At 37.4% G+C, this 16546-nt stretch overlaps 1 protein-coding gene across 3 annotated transcripts in view; it reads right to left on the bottom strand.

Moving 5' to 3' along the window:
- LOC131946853 (nuclear hormone receptor HR96) overlaps positions 1-16546 on the bottom strand; it is a 102170-nt gene that overhangs the window by 66216 nt on the left and 19408 nt on the right. The window contains exons 1-3 of one of the 3 annotated variants that reach the window (XM_059307827.1): positions 3892-3918; positions 2997-3106; positions 1383-1446 (exon numbers count right to left, since the gene is read on the bottom strand). In XM_059307827.1, coding sequence (XP_059163810.1) covers positions 1383-1421 — 39 coding nt within the window. In that variant the 5' untranslated portion in view covers positions 1422-1446; positions 2997-3106; positions 3892-3918. Of the gene's footprint in view, positions 1-1382; positions 1447-2996; positions 3107-3820; positions 3855-3891; positions 3919-16546 lie in introns of those variants that run through there. The other 2 variants (XM_059307828.1, XM_059307826.1) reach the window with 2 other exon arrangements.

The raw sequence follows: 16546 nt of genomic DNA, 5'->3' as shown, positions 1-16546 counted from the left end.
AGTATACGCTTAAATAAAAAATCTAGCAACAACGGTACTACATTCCGCGATCAAAGTATACGCTTAAATAAAAAATCTAGCAAAACGCTAGTACATTCCTCAAAGTATATATTTTTAAGAATACTACATTCCTAAAACAAATTATACATTTAAGGAAAAAAAAAACAAATAGCAGCAATAGTCCCAAATGTATTTGTCGTCCTCTCCCAAATCTTATCCCCACGTTTCAGCAGCTATTCCCAGTCATCGGCATTATCCCGACCCCTCGGTAGTGGTCACCACCCCTTGTCATTAGACCTATACATCGACAATTGTCTCCACACCGGGGGTCGGCGTGGTCGAGTCGGTAAACCGAAAAGTCTCGAGTTCGAACCCTCGGGCAGATGAGGCTCGTTAGCTGGGGACAGCCACTCTTCTAGGAGAGACAACTCCAAAATTAAACAACTGCTGCCTTGTAGTTTGTTCTTGGTTGGACAAAGGCTATGGAAGCAAATCCAAAAAGAAAAGCAGGCTGAAATCGGAGTCAATGGCCTCAATGGCGCAAAACCAGTTGACACGTAACGCTTAATTGTGTTGGAGGCGTGGTCGAGTCGGCAAAAAGTTCATGGTTACATTCGAACAGTCTCGAGTTCAAACCCACTGGCAGATAAATCTCGATCCCCTTCAACACTAATAATTAAGAACGAAGAAGAAGAAGTCTCCACACCCCCCACCTGACAAATGTCCCCCATCCCTCGGTAGTGGTCCCCACCACTTGTCATCAGACCTATACATCGACAATTGTCTCCACACCCCCCTCCTGACAATTGTCCCCACCCCTCGGTAGTATTCCCTCCCTCATGCCCCAGAAATCTTGCAGACAAGATCCAATCGTCTCCCCTGATAACACTCCCCTACAAGGCGAACATTCTAGAAGAATTGAATCACACACACGCAGGCCATATGAAATGAAGACACCCAGTAGCCAGCTGTGTCGTGATAATTTGTTTTTCACTTTAAAAAAAACGTTTTCCTTACAATATCCACATAGCCAGTTGTTTTTAGACTATACCAAGCTTGAACTGGAAAACAGACAAACCCCTGCTCAAAAAATGCACGTGAGTAAATGGTGTTTAAAAAAATCTAAGTTTATACTTAGATTTCATGGCCGGGAACTGTGCCATTGGTCTTACAGATAATCGAGATGACAGAGATTAGACGTAGCTATTATCCATCACTCAATATTACGTCACCACCCAAGATTCGTACATCAATTAATATTCCTCCACCACCCAAGATTTTTCCACCATCCAAGATTCGTTTCTCAGTCCGCCAGACGATTCACCCCCCCCCCCCCACCCCCTCCATCCAACACACCAGAGATAACAAATAAAAGAACTCACCCCCAAGGAATCGTCAGAGTCCATGGCCGCCATCACCATTAGTGCTTGCACTAAGGCGAACTCTCTGGGAAAGAGGAACACGAAATCATTAAACAGCCAAACTGGCCAATTGTTCAGAGAAACTAAATCTGGTACAGTCACCAAATCTTCACCAAATTTAACTTTTACACTAAAGAGTTACACACATTATACAGCCAAGCTGGCCAATTGTCCAGAGAAACAAAATCTGGTACAGTCATCAAATCTAACTTTCACACTCCAGAGTTACACACATTAAACAGCCAAGCTGGCCAATTGTCCAGAGAAACAAAATCTGGTACAGTCACCAAATCTAACTTTCACACTCAAGAGTTACACACATTATACAGCCAAGCTGGCCAATTGTTCAGAGAAACAAAATCTGGTACAGTCATCAAATCTAACTTTCACACTCAAGAGTTACACACATTACAATCAACACTAGTGAGAGTTGGACAATTACAAAACTACAAAGTTTATTCATTTTTCTCTAGAGAACAAATTATATTAACAGCATCAGTTGTGTGGTAGTTATTAAATATTTTTAACATCAGCTTTTATGCAATAGAGTGGCTCCAATAATTACAACACCGATTATGATTAATAAATGGAATATAGATGGCTATGTGCATGGGACGGTGTGGCCTAGCGGTAAAGAGCTACATTGCCACGCAGAGAGTTTTGAGTTCGAATCCAGGTTCAAATCAGTGGAATGTCCCTGAGTCCACCCAACTCTGGTGGGTACCTAACTTATGTTAGGGAAACAAAGGCAGCTGGGCATAGCCCAGACAGCACTATCCATTCATATGCCGAGGCCTCTGAAGCAGATGAACTCTACTTCATCTGCCCCATGTGCCTTGGGATCATGTCCAGATAAGGAACGCCAAAATGTTAACTCCTACCACCCAAAAAACATTATTAAAAGTGGATATAAAACGCGTACCATAGGATTTTACTGAAGAGGGTGGGATTGGGACACGTCATAAATAATTTGCACGAGAAAGCCTGTATTTTGGTTCCTTTAACCCTAACAACAACCCTAAACCTAAAGGCGGATAAGTTGTTTTTTTGGCGTGCGTTTAAAAATTTAAATGCGTAAACATCTGAAATAGCTCACAATTGGTGGGGCTAAACTTCGCATTGGTTGTGGGGCTTATTTTGGACAAGACCCAAGGTGCATGCCTAAATCTAGGCAGAACCAACAAGTAGTATGGTAACCATATATAACAGATTTTGGTTGTGTAAAACCACCAGCAGGATACTAGTCTCCCAATGTTGCATATCTGTAAGTGCTCTGACTTGGAATAAGGTTAGGTTCAGACCTGAGATCAGTATAATGGTTAGGGCTATGGTTGGGGTTAGTGCCTGGGTAAAGAAAGTAATACTAGAGAAAAATAAGGTTGGATTACATTTAACTGGTTAATGAGTAATTGTACAAAGATTTCAATGTTATTAGAAAAAATTGGCTTGATTACATACAAGGGATTAATAGTACCATGATTTAAACAATAGTAAGTTTACAAAATCTAAAAAAATCTAAAAGTAAATGGTCGTTTAAAAAATCAACACCAATATGACCCCAGTGAACTAACTGACCTTGGGTTGACGTTTTATTTTAGAAATCTTGACTGAGTTGTCTTACACAGTAATCCACCAAGACAATACCAGATCAATCTGCTGTAGACACATCAACTACATGATGTCATCTGAAATAAAAAAAAAAAAAATGAGCATCAAGTACTAGAAGGGTGATCAATAAAAATACATACACTGCCAAATTTACAATCAGCTTAAAAAAAATACTCAGGTTAAGATGGATTACTATTTTTATTTTTAGTGTCAATATACAGAGAGTGAGACAAAAATGTTGAAGAACCATTAAAGTTAAAACAGTTGAATAAAGCACTTGAGTTAGCTATCAGGTAGATACAATCTTAATGTGATGCTGGTTTTAAGAAAAACTGAAGTCAAAAGCTGCAGGGAATCAAACTGGTAAGATGGTTTGATAAACTTCCTAAGTTAAGATGAGAGTAAGAAGGCCTAAACCAAAAATAGATATGTGTTACTTGTATTTACAAATACAGCAGCATTCTCAATGTGAAATACTATGTAATCAAGTGTTATATTATGTAACTATTGGTTAACTAAAATATATATGCTATCTTTCTAGGCAGTTTAAAACACAGTAAATGTATTGATGTTCACTTTTAGAAATTATGACAAATTTAAAACTTAATTTAAAGGTAATCTTTAGCCTTCATAATTTTGTCAACATTTATGAAGTTTTGCTAAAATATTATGACATGTAAATCCTAAATAATCTTCGAAATTCTTGTTAAATCTTGCTAAGTTGTTTTACACCACAAGAATTTAAATTTCACACGAATCCTTGTCAACATAAAGAATTAGAGAAATATCACTTTTAACAAATCAAGCAAAGATATCGGTTCTATTTTTACAGCAGATAAAAAAATTAAGACACATGTTTTACCATACGTCAAGGTCGTCCCCCCTGCCCAAGTTTCAGCAGAGTAATGTCCCCTGTAACATTTCTAAGACATTCTAAGCCATACAGCACACACAGAGAATCCATTCTAAAGCTTTAAGAGAGCAGTGGGCCAGATAATGTCATAGCTATGTGCAGTTACACTACACAGGTAACTGCTGACTGGGCTGGTGTTGCCTGACTCAAATATCACACCATCAATTCAGTCAAGTTGACTTCAGTAACACAGCTCTGGTGTGGGACACCCAAGTGACAGTCAGGTTTACTTAGGTAACTCATTTGTAGTGTAGGCTCCCCAGTAATAGGTTTACTTTTGTAACTTATTTTTTCTGTGAGGCACCCAAGTTAGGTTTACTTAAGTAACTTGTTTTTGTGGCCAACACCAAAGTAACAATCAGGTTTACTTAGCTAACTTTTTTGTGTGTGTGGGACACCAAAGTAACAGTCAGGTTTACTTAAGTAACACGGCTTTAATGTGAAACTTTAAAGTAACAGTCAGTTGACTTAAACTATACCTATTGGGGACACTCAAGTAACTGTCAGGTTTACTTAAGTAACTCCTCTTTAGAATGGAACACACAAATAACAATTGTATTTAAGTAACACATTTTTAAAAACAGCTTTACCTAAGTAACGCATCATTGGATTATGACAGCCAAGTAACATTCAAAATATGGGTCATACAAGTAACAGTTTTACTTAAGTAACACACATATAGAACACCCAAGTAATATTCAAAGTGCATCAAATGAACCATCATCAAAGTAAGAGGGTAAATTTAACAAAGTAATCTCCTTTCTATGACACTTTAAAGTAGCAAGTAACACAGCTGTGATTAAAGTTATACAGTGGAAGAAATACTAAGGCAGTAAACTCAAGTGTAATGAAGCTTAATATTTCATGTGAGTCAGCTAATTCAAACTCAGTCGTGTAAAATAAAGTTCTGTTTCTTGTACAACATTAGAATATCAAACACAATGTTACCAATGATATTCTCTACCTAAATTATTTCAAAGTTCTGTTTTATGAACAGTATTATAATATCAACCACGATGTTACCAATGATATTCTCTACATTAATTATTTCAAAGTTCTGTTTTATGAACAGCAATATCAATATCAATATCAAACTCGATGTTACCAATGATATTTTCTACATAAATTATTTCAAAGTTCTGTTTTATGAACAGTATTAACAAATATGATGTTACCAATGATATTCTCTATCTAAATTATTTCAAAGTTCTGTTGTATATACAACATTATAATATCTAACATGATGTTACCAATGATATTTTTTACATAAATTATTTCAAAGCTCTGTTTAATAAACAACATAATAATATCAAACAGAATGTCACCAGTGATATTCTCTACATAAATACTTTCAAATCAAGGTCTAAATTGTCTCATAAAGAGATTTTCAAGCAAAATGTAAAAAGAAATGGATTAAAAAATATAATTAATTAAAGGTCTAATTAAACTTTAAAAAAAAGAGTGAGTTTAAGCTCACATAAAAACATAACTTAAAGAAATTAGAAAATACTAGTCAGAGCTAAGTTGAACTTAGTTTAGCAGTTAAAAAATTATTTTAAATCCTTCTATCAATCTTTAGTTAATTTTTTTATGATTTTTGTATTTTTTTTCTACATCATCCACACATTAATGAACTGCTCAAATTTCTTCACATCTTAACCAGGCAGTTAAACTAGTTATTTGAGATCTGTCTACCCCCTCCCCACCCCTAGCATTGCAACACTCAGTTTCATATTAATGATATATCATCTATGTCATTTTTAAATTGAAAAAAATTAAATAGAATATCATTTTTCAGCAGCAGAAACTTAATTAGAAAATTAAATTATTTGTATACCTTGGGTTTGCAGTTTAAAAAAAAATTAATTAAGAATAAAATTTTAAACTGCTAGATTTCTTTGACACTATTTAATCCCTGGCCTGCATATTTTCATCTTGGTGAATTTAATCTTTAAACTCATTATCACATCCATTTTTCTTGTTTGATCCAGGCCATAAGCCTGGATAGAATTTGTGTAAGCCACCCCTTTACACTGGTTAATTGAAATTTAAACACAAAAAAATGTATTTCCCATTTTAAAAATCCCTTGAAATGTATTTAGGATATGCTTAACACACCTAAGGGAAGGTTATAGACATGATACTTTGGAGGGGGGAGGGGGGGGGGAATTATCTAATGTAGCTGAATTTTTTTTTTTACCAGAAAATATACACCTGCAGGATGAAAAAAAAATGTTTTCATCATAATAATTCTGTGTCATAGGAGGGGGGGGGGGGGGATAGATCCTGGTTTTGTGACAGTGTCAATGGGGGAGGGGTGTGGAAGGGGTGGGGGAGCAGTTCAATTACATGAAGTCACATCATAATAATGCCTGTATCATAGGAGAAGGGATAGATAATAGTATTTGTGACAGTGTGACAATGGGGGAGGGGTGTGGGAGGGGAGGGGTGTGGGAGGGGAGGGGTGTGGAAGGGGTGGGGGAGCAGTTCAATTACATGAAGTCACATCATAATAATGCCTGTATCATAGGAGAAGGGATAGATAATAGTATTTGTGACAGTGTGACAATGGGGGAGGGGTGTGGGAGGGGAGGGGTGTGGGAGGAGTGGTTCAATTACCTGATGTCACATAAGGACAACTTTCCCCTCCCCTTTCCCCCTGTGGGAAACATGGTCAGAACTGTGTTAATAATCAGTGTTATAGAATAAGAATAGACATACTCATTACGTTAAATAATTTGGGTAACATAATGGTACTCTACAACTTAAATGGTATCTAAACTGATTACCAACTAAAATGTTTACAAAGATTAAAATTTAAATAAGAGGGTTTTTATTTCAAAGCAACTGTTTAGAAATAACCAAAATGACTTTCTAGTAGGAAGAAATCTAACAAAAAGACAATATCGTTATAATAATATTTTTTGTTTCTTTTTTATAAAGATCAGATGCAACAAAGTAATTATAATGATAAAAAAAAATAGATTGTTTTTTATGAGACAACACTATCAGATGATCCTGGTATGTAGCAGTAATACAACGTAAATCAAGTTGGGAGTCACCTTGTGACGTAAACAACAAAAATGGTGGCCTACATAACGAAAGCCAAATATAATTGTGGGCAGAAAAAATATATTTAAAAAACCGTTTCTCGAGATTTCTTTGATTGGCAGGAATGTGTTAGGCGGTACAGATGCAAGGCCATTACCGGTATTAAGAAACAGGGGACGTTATCACAGCAAAAGGACAAAGGTTTATCTCATCGTGGCACGATTACACACACGGCAGGCGTTACAACACGGTGGCCTTGATCTGGTTACGGGGCTGTGTTGTGCTGCTAAAGTCCACAGCAATCGCTGCGGCTAAAAAAAGGATGTGCTCGATTTTGGATACAAAACATATTGACATGACCTAACACTCAGCAAGGCAAATGAATAAGCGATCGTATTAGTCAGCCTCCACGGCTGGCTGAACGTCTGTTTGATGTTTGAATATGAGGTGGAAAATAAAATAATATTTAGCTGGAGGTTAAATTACATCACACAATGAACACTCGCTAGATGGGGCGTGGTGATATTTTTTTAAGGGGGAAGGGTACGTGGCTGGGGGGGGGGGGGGGGGGGGGGTGTCTAAAAATAGCGAAAAACGCACAAATAAAAAACCATAAAGAAACAGGAGTAGGGTTAAGGTTGTTAAAAGCTGACTTTTTAAATTAAACCTACCGCAGTATTAGAAAACAACATATAGTATTCTCTAGGTCGTGGGGTAAAGTATGTCCCACACAACAGTACCTAACATAAAAAAAAAATTAGTCGATATGTATGTGACAGCCGGTGTGGTGTCTGACTATCTCTATTACAATCTACCCCCACCCCTTCACCACACGGTATAAACAAAGAAATAATAATTACTTGTTTTGATTTTTTTATATTAATAAGAAAGCCCGTGGAGTCATTAAAAAATTGATATTCTTCGATTAGACATCAAGGTGATTGTAGAGTTGAACTAGAAGTTCAGTTTTTAAACCTTACACATTGTCGATTTTACCTGCGATTTTAGACAGGTTGGTCGCCTAATAGTACTGGTATACGATATTTAATAAAGGGGACATGAATAGAATTTCTAATAAAAGGAACATGCATAGAATGTTTAATAAAGGGAACATGAATAAAATATGTGTTATTAGATAATATCCCAATGTGCTCAACAAGAGAATGACATTCAAAAAGTGTTATCATATCAAGTTCGCAAGATACTGAAAGGAAGTAGGACAATAGGTCAAGAACTGGTGGTATTTTTTTTTAATGTTCAAAACACGATTACAAAACGGATGTAAAGCAATAGTCCGCTCACTGTTGTATAGATTGTTAGATACATTGTTAAAAAAATTGTAACATTCTTATATATTAATTTAAAGTTAATTAACACGATTATATATACAGTTGGCGTCGCTAGGTGGGGTGTCACCCAGTGCGGCAGATCATGGTGTCATCCCCCCCACCTTTTTTTTCTCTACAAATGTTGCAGTTGGTGCCCCCCTCCACCCCCCCCCCTCCCCCAGGTAAAAAAACCTTTGATGTGTTCACATTTAATACTAACGCTGTTTATAGATAGTCGATTGTTAATACAGCTGGATGTAGCATTGTATTCTCTATAGTTTGCATGTTTACGTCATGGTGTCACCCCCTACCCTTGTGGGAGTCGTCATTATGTCCTTTAATCATCTTTTTACTCTAATTAACCATTCATTGAAGGGAAAAAAAACCATTTATTCTATTTATCTTGCAATTTTTTGTCTTTGAGTCACCCCCCCCCCCAAATGGTGTCACCCGGTACGGTCCGCGACCCCCGCCTCTGATAAATACAAAGATATAAAATTATATGTTTAGGAAGTCCCTGAATTCTGGGGCTCTGTAACAGCAGGGAAACAAAGGCGTCTTGGCGTAGCGGAGACTGCACTATCCCCCTGTATGCCGAGATCACTGAAACAGACAAACTCTACTTTATCTGCGCCGTGTGTCTTAAACAGAAACAGGAAAAGGTTATGATGATCTTTTACCTGTAGTCTGTTAGAGTATTTACAACTGATTGAGAGGATAAACTTGTGTTACACGAATACTTAGGGAAGGCTAAATAAAAAGTGACCTTTACTATAAACGATGTAATAAGAAAACCTATTTCGCCCCTGCCAAACAAGACGAACGTTGGAATTTTAGATTGGTCCTGCAGTGTAACATATAACACATAAACTATAGATCTATACCACCTAACGACTTGACTTAGTTCTCTTTGCTCCTAATGGCACATAGGGCCTCCACTATTTCCTTCCATTTCATCCGATCACCGTTAGAGTTAAACAAAGAATCCTGCAAGGGAACATGCACGACCGAAGCTATAGATCTTCCATGTAAAGTCTTAAACGAAGAATCATAGAATGTAACTTGTAACATCGAAACTATGACATCTATGTCTTGGAGTTAAACGAGGAGCCAAGAAAGAAAAAATGTCTACGGAAATGTTATCGGCCAAATTATTACCGTCTGGGCAGCTTTACAGATAAGTCGTCTCTGTAGCTAAGTACAGTCGAATAGATTAGATGCTGCTATAGAAGCTAGTGGTTGAGATAGTGTAGACAACTTAAGCAGTGCGGTATGGAAAAACTGTAATAGTATAGGAAAATTAACTAGTGGTGGAAGTAGTTTAGGCAAGTTAAGACAATGCGGTATGGAAACATTTTAATAGGCTAAGTACAGTCGAATAGATTAGATGCTGATATAGAAGCTAGTGGTTGAAATAGAGTGGGCAAGTTAGGCAATGCGGTATGGAAAAACTGTAATAGTATAGGCAAATTAACTAGTAATGGAAATAGTGTGGGCAAGTTAAACAATGCGGCATGGAAACATTTTAATAGGCTAAGTACAGTCGAATAGATTAGATGCTGCTTTAGAAGCTAGTGGTTGAAATAGTGGAGACAAGTTAGTGAGTTTTAGTGCCGATGGTTTTATTGGATACATTAGGCTAAGGGGAGGGAGTGACGTAAAAAAACGTAAGAAAATAGGAAAATGGTCGTCTTACAGTCAAAATATTTTAGGCTAAGATTTGTATTTATCGACACGTTCTTTGACTAGAAAACAATGGCTTGTGTAGTATTTTAAGCAATCATTTGCGCTTACTTTGTATAGAAACTTTCATGGATTCATTGAATGGCGCGTTTTATTTTTAGAGCAGACTTTAATGCACATATTGGATCTCAAACTATCATTCTAAATGGCATAATATAAAATAGATATCGAACCGTTCTTTCCGTCTTTACAATCAGCAATGGACCAGCATAACTACTTTAAAATATCAACACTGCGTCATCAATATTCACCAAACACTAAATATTTCAGTCCAGCAATCCATTACTAACATTTTAAGATTACTAATCTAAGGCCGGAATTAGTTTCTATACTACTCCAGCCTCCACCCCTGCACAAAGGCTTCAGACCCGGAAGTGATATGTGGGTCAGTCGGTAAGAACTCATTACTTTCAGTCTTGGACTGACCTAAATAGATGTAGCAAACAATATTTTAAACTTAAACATAAAAATAAATCAAACTCTACCATAAACACACAGTGTAGGCATAATATTCTTTGTTCAAATAAATTAAAACGGGTTAAAATATTCTCCCTGTGTACTTTTATTAGTATTTTTTTTCTCCTAGTCATCGCCAGCCCTCCCCTTGATTAACATTGAGATACGCCGCTGGTCAGTAATTAATTTTATAGTCAATGAACCCAAACACTGCTTGCATCAACAGACCTAGCTGCTGAGTACCTTGACTGACGTTTTGATAAAAAAAATCGCCGTGTGCCCGCCATAGAGGATGAGCTGACGGACTATGTTTTACACCTGTGTGAAGTGAATCATACTCGGGATATTATTGAAACGGCAGGTGCACATTGATTTCGGGTACGATATCAGCAGTACATTAGCTGAAAAAGGTGTGTTAGTTGTAACAGTGCTTGCGGCCGCTCTAGACGTACTTATTTGCTGACATTGACAACACAAAGAAAGAACAAAGTTTCTTGATTTAGATGAACCAAAACGGGAAAACAAGCCATTTTAAAATTGTGTTTCACACTAGTGCTCGGCAGCACAGAAGTCAGCGGGCCATATCCAGCCCTTCTGTGTCGTGTACTAATATACAGCTTCACTTTCTTCAATTTGTTTCAAGAAGTATGTATTATGTACGTTTATTTTAACATAAAGAAAAATTTAAGACGGCAGAGGCAAAGACAAAATAAAATAAGGAAGATACACGATATGATCCATTACCAAAAAAACTATATCTGTCCTTCTTGTTAAGATAAAATTACATATTTAAACAAATTTATTTTTTGGTTTCATGCGATAGTTGTAGTCAGTTACGAAACACACAAATCTCTTAGAGAAAACCCCCTCCCTTGAAATATACGTGACAAAGAACCCGAAAAAGTACACATTCGCAGTACACGAGATAATATCAGGACTTAGTAACCCCATATAAATTCGAGAATTAAAAAGTTGAGGCGAAGACCACCAGTAAAACGAGTTACTGGTATCAAGTCCATCGCGTGCGTTAACACTGACCAAGGGCTCACCTATGTAAAGAGGGAGCCCATTAATCTGACCCCTTCTATCCTTGAACGGACAGTGTGTAATGAAATTCTCTTTCTTCTCTCCATCATGTACACTAGAAAACAAGACTAGCCATCTCTTTCCTACCTCCGCGTCATCGATCGGCTTCGTCTGCTTGACTTAATAGGAAAGACTTGGGAATGGGATTACGTTGATAGGTTGTCGCTCCTCGTGACGTCAACGGCGCCATCTTGTTTTTTTTTAAATAAAATTATTATAATACGACATCCCCACGTACAAAGAATGACCACTACAGTTTAGGTTACACATATACAAACATTTACTAGATTCATGGTAGGTTTATATAGGCAACCACACATACTGTATGCATATATATGTATGTATATATATAACTGTATGTATGTATAGATGGAGAAAGGTTCATTTGGTTCAGAGACCTCGCCACTATGCCCAGCCGCCTTTGAGAAATAAGAAATTGCGTGGTCGAGTGGCAGAGCATTCGGCTGCTAGCCCGAATGTCTCGAGTTCGGATATCTCGGTCACGTCTAGGGACAGAGTCCACTCAGCTCTGATGGATGCCTGGCTCAAGTTGGAGAAAGTAATGCGGTTGAGCATAGTGCTGACCACACCATCCCCTCGTATGCCGAGGTCAAGAAACATACAAACTACACTTCATCTTCTCAAAATGAGAACTTCACTTTTTACACATTACTATGTGTTATGTGTATTTGTGTATATGTATGTATAATGGTATTTCGCCGCTACCCTGGGCCATTCCGATTCAGGGACACGACTCTGATCTTCAACGTCAACTTTTGATTTTGATTTGACGCAATGCCAGTGTGAAACATCAAAGCGTCCTCCTTTCAAAACGCAATCAGGCAGCCAGCATCTCAAAGCGGTATTTCATTACTGTCCCCCACCGCCAATCCTTATCTTAGCCTTGTATCTGGTCTTCTAATGAAGGGCTACGATTTTCCCCCCGCGGTGAATCGCCTAACGCCGTCTGTCGCAATGGCTACCCAGATTTACATAGAAAGATGAAAGGGAGTCTGGGCGGATGAATAGGGAAAACCCCATAAGCATAACGTTATTACAGGATAAGGGGAAAAAATGTTCACCTTGTAAAACAGGAACTTGATGTTGGCGCCCCCCTCCCCCTTTTTATAATAATAACAAACAGGCCGTATTTTTATGTTTAAATAAAGTTAATGATCGTGTTTATATAAATTATTCACATGTGTTGATTTTTAAAAATAAAAATCAAACAAGTAAATATAAAAGCTAAACCATTAATTGAACGTAATGAGAGATGGAATTGATTTTAATGTAGCTCGTATGCAACTTTTCTTCTCTTCATTGACGTCAGCATTGAACTGAACAAAGGATTTGATTTTGTGTTATAGGGTTGGGTGAAAGCTAGCAGATGTTACATCATGTACGGTGTCAAACACCGGTCACTGAGCTATCAATAGGTCAGTGGTTTGGGCTTTATTGACGGAAAATGTGAATTATCAGGTTATTGAACTTGGATATTGTAGAAATGTTCAGATCTTCTAACAGTCGAGTAGCGAGGTAAGATATAATATAACCTATCTCGGAAATTCCTAGTACCGAGACACATTGTTTTCTTGTGTTATAGGTTTAGTGATTGAACTTGGATATGTTAAAAATTTTCAGATCTTTTAACAGTCGAGTAGCTTGGTAAGATATGATATAACCTGTCTCGGAAATTCCTAGTACCGAGACACATTGTTTTCTAGTGTTATGGGTTTAGTTATTGAACTTGGATATTGTAGAAATATTCAGATCTTCTAACAGTCGAGTAGCTAGCTAAGATATGATATAACCTGTCTCGGAAATTCCTAGTACCGATACACATTGTTTTCTAGTGTTATGGGTTTTTTTTATTGAACTTGGATATTGTAAAAATTTTCAGATCTTCTAAGAGTCGCTTGGTAAGATATAATATAACCTATCTCGGAAATTCCTAGTACCGAGACACATTGTTTTCTAGTGTTATAGGTTTAGCTATTGAACTTGGATATTGTAAAAATTTTCAGATCTTCTAACAGTCGCTTGGTAAGATATGATATAATCTGTCTCGGGAAATTCTAGTACCGGTACACATTGTTTTCTAAAGTTATGGGTGTCTCTGAGACAGGAAGTAATTAGTTCTGGGGAAGAGGGGAGGTCTGGGGAAGAGGGGAGGTCTGGGGAAGAGGGGAGGTCTGGGGAAGAGGAGAGGGCGGAGATGTTTGGGTTCAGGATAAAGAAAGTTTTGGAGTCTATGCAAATACAATTATCACTCGAAATATAGCAATACCTAGGTGGAGAAATGATATAAGCTGCTGTCACAGAGATAGAATTATTGAGAATTAAAGTTGACAGTGAGGTTTAAATTACAGTTTTAGATCGAGATTGTGTAACTAGATTATAGTGTTAACAAACTCCAACTTGCAGTGAATGACTACCAGAAATAAATCACATCCGTGCTAATTAAATAATAACATATGTTTCATCTCTCGCTTCTAGTTTATTTCGTCGCGCAAAACAGTTTAATCATAAAAATTAAATTCGTTTAATTGAGGATCTAAAAAAAAAAATATTTAAAAAAATAAATAAAATAAAACTGGTTTTTCAAAAGCCATTATTAAGCGGAAGCCAATTATATATATAAAAAAACATTTAAAAAAATATATTCTAGGCTTAACTCCCTTTATTATTATAAATGTTAGTGTAGATTTGTGTCTGATGAGGTTCTTCTGTCGTGATTTCCCCTCCACACGACCCGATGATGCACTCATTATTTATTATTACACGCCCTGATGAGAGAGGGGAAAAACAACAAGCCCAACACGGCAACAAGGATGGATTCAATAAAAATCTCCCGGTGGACGTCCGCGGCCTTGAACACCGCTGGACGGGTGTGACAAGTGTCCTGGGTTTACAGGACGGTTCTCAAGTTGCTGGTGCTGCGATGGTTCTCAAGTTGCTGGTGCTGCGATGGTTTTCAAGTTGCTGCGATGGTTCTCAAGTTGCTGGTGCTGCGATGGTTCTCAAGTTGCTGGTGCTGCGATGGTTCTCAAGTTGCTGGTGCTGCGATGGTTCTCAAGTTGCTGCTGCTGCGATGGTTCTAGTTGCTGATGCTGCGATGGTTCTCAAGTTGCTGATGCTGCGATGGTTCTCAAGTTGCTGGTGCTGCGATGGTTCTCAAGTTGCTGCGATGGTTCTCAGGTTGCTGGTGCTGCGATGGTTCTCAAGTTGCTGGTGCTGCGATGGTTCTCAAGTTGCTGCGATGGTTCTCAAGTTGCTGCGATGGTTCTCAAGTTGCTGGTGCTGCGATGGTTCTCAAGTTGCTGGTGCTGCGATGGTTCTCAAGATGCTGCGATGGTTCTCAAGTTGCTGCGATGGTTCTCAAGTTGCTGGCGCTCTCAACACCGGCTTTGTACTGATTCAACGGTTCCATGATTACAGTAATATGGGACAGCGTGGTAAGGGGGTACAGCGTTTGGCTCCCAGCCCGAAGGTCTGTGGTTAGGATCTCGGTCCGTACTCGGGATTGTAGGACGTGCCTGAGTCCACCTAGCTCTAATGGGTACCTGATTCACGTTGGTGAAAGTTAAGGCGGATGTGTATGTGCTAAATACATCATCCCTTCATGTGCTAAATACATCATCCCTTCATATGCCGAGGTCTAAAACAGTAACTTTATGATTTAGCAGACTCTTGCTGACCCCCTTAACATCACATATTCCCTGACCCCCCCCCCCCCCCCCTCCCCACAAATAAAATCACACTATAACTATTTTTAAGCAGAAATTTTCACATATCAGAAACATAAAAATAAATAAAAAATACGAATATTTATTTCATAGATTATTTGTCACTGACCTAGATCTAATAATGGTAGCTGAATTTCATACCAACTAGCTGTTAAGTTTTTTTTTTTAAAGCAATCCGCTGAGTAGCTTCGTTTATTTAAAGTCTTTGATAATTCATCCAAGAGACTAGTAATTCAGCAATCATTCAGGCTGGAAATACCAGGTTAAAAAAGTTCTAATAACACTAGAAATATCCTCCACTCATAGTTCATGCAATAATTCATTTGCCATAAACATTTTAAAGCCAAATATGAGAAGTTTGTAGAGCATAGAAATAACGGAGAAATTCTTTAAGATGGACGAAATTTTACTGCAGCTTATAGCGTTGGAAAAAACTTCTTGTGACATATCAGTTTCACTCAACAATAATAGATTTTAAAGAGGCTGGTTTTAAAGTTTAGTTGGTTTGAACTTGATATTCAGTCTGTAGAAGATTTTAAACAGGCTGGATAATTTAGTAGGTTTTAACTTGATAATCCGTCTGGAGATTAAATCACAATTTAAAGAAACTTAACAGACATGATTAAAACTGTATGGGGTTCAACATAACACAAGCATATTAAGTCGGCTTTAAGCAAGCTTGATATTTGGCTACTGATATTTTAAATGGAAATTCAAATAAATTCTGTCGTAACAAGCTTGGTAATAAGGCTAGTTTCGACCAATAGTCGGAAAATATATTTAAAAATGTATATGTTCAAGAATTACCATTACAATAGTTTACCAGTTGACAAGTGTGCAAGATTAACAGGTACAATTGGTAAACAAAAGATATAAGTGATCGCATTCTTGATTTATAATCACTCCACAATAAAAAGTGATATCAACAAGTCAAAATAAAAGTGGTATAAGCAGATCAGTATAAATATGGTATCCACAGATCAATATAATGTGGCATACAAAGATCAATTTAAACGTAGAATCCACAGATATAAATGTGGTATCCACAGACTGATATAAATGTGGTATTCAGAGACATATGAATGTGGTATCCACAGATATAAATGTGGTAACCACAGACTGATATAAACGTGGTATCCAGACTGATATAAATGTGGTATCCACAGACTGATATAAATGTGGTATCCACAGACT

Source organism: Physella acuta, unplaced genomic scaffold, assembly GCF_028476545.2.
Source record: "Physella acuta isolate Inbredline_101_S28 unplaced genomic scaffold, ASM2847654v3 ptg000573l, whole genome shotgun sequence".
NCBI classification, from domain to species: Eukaryota; Metazoa; Mollusca; class Gastropoda; family Physidae; genus Physella; species Physella acuta.
The sequence above is the reverse complement of the archived record's forward strand: the minus strand, read 5'-3'. Positions and strand labels throughout refer to the sequence as shown.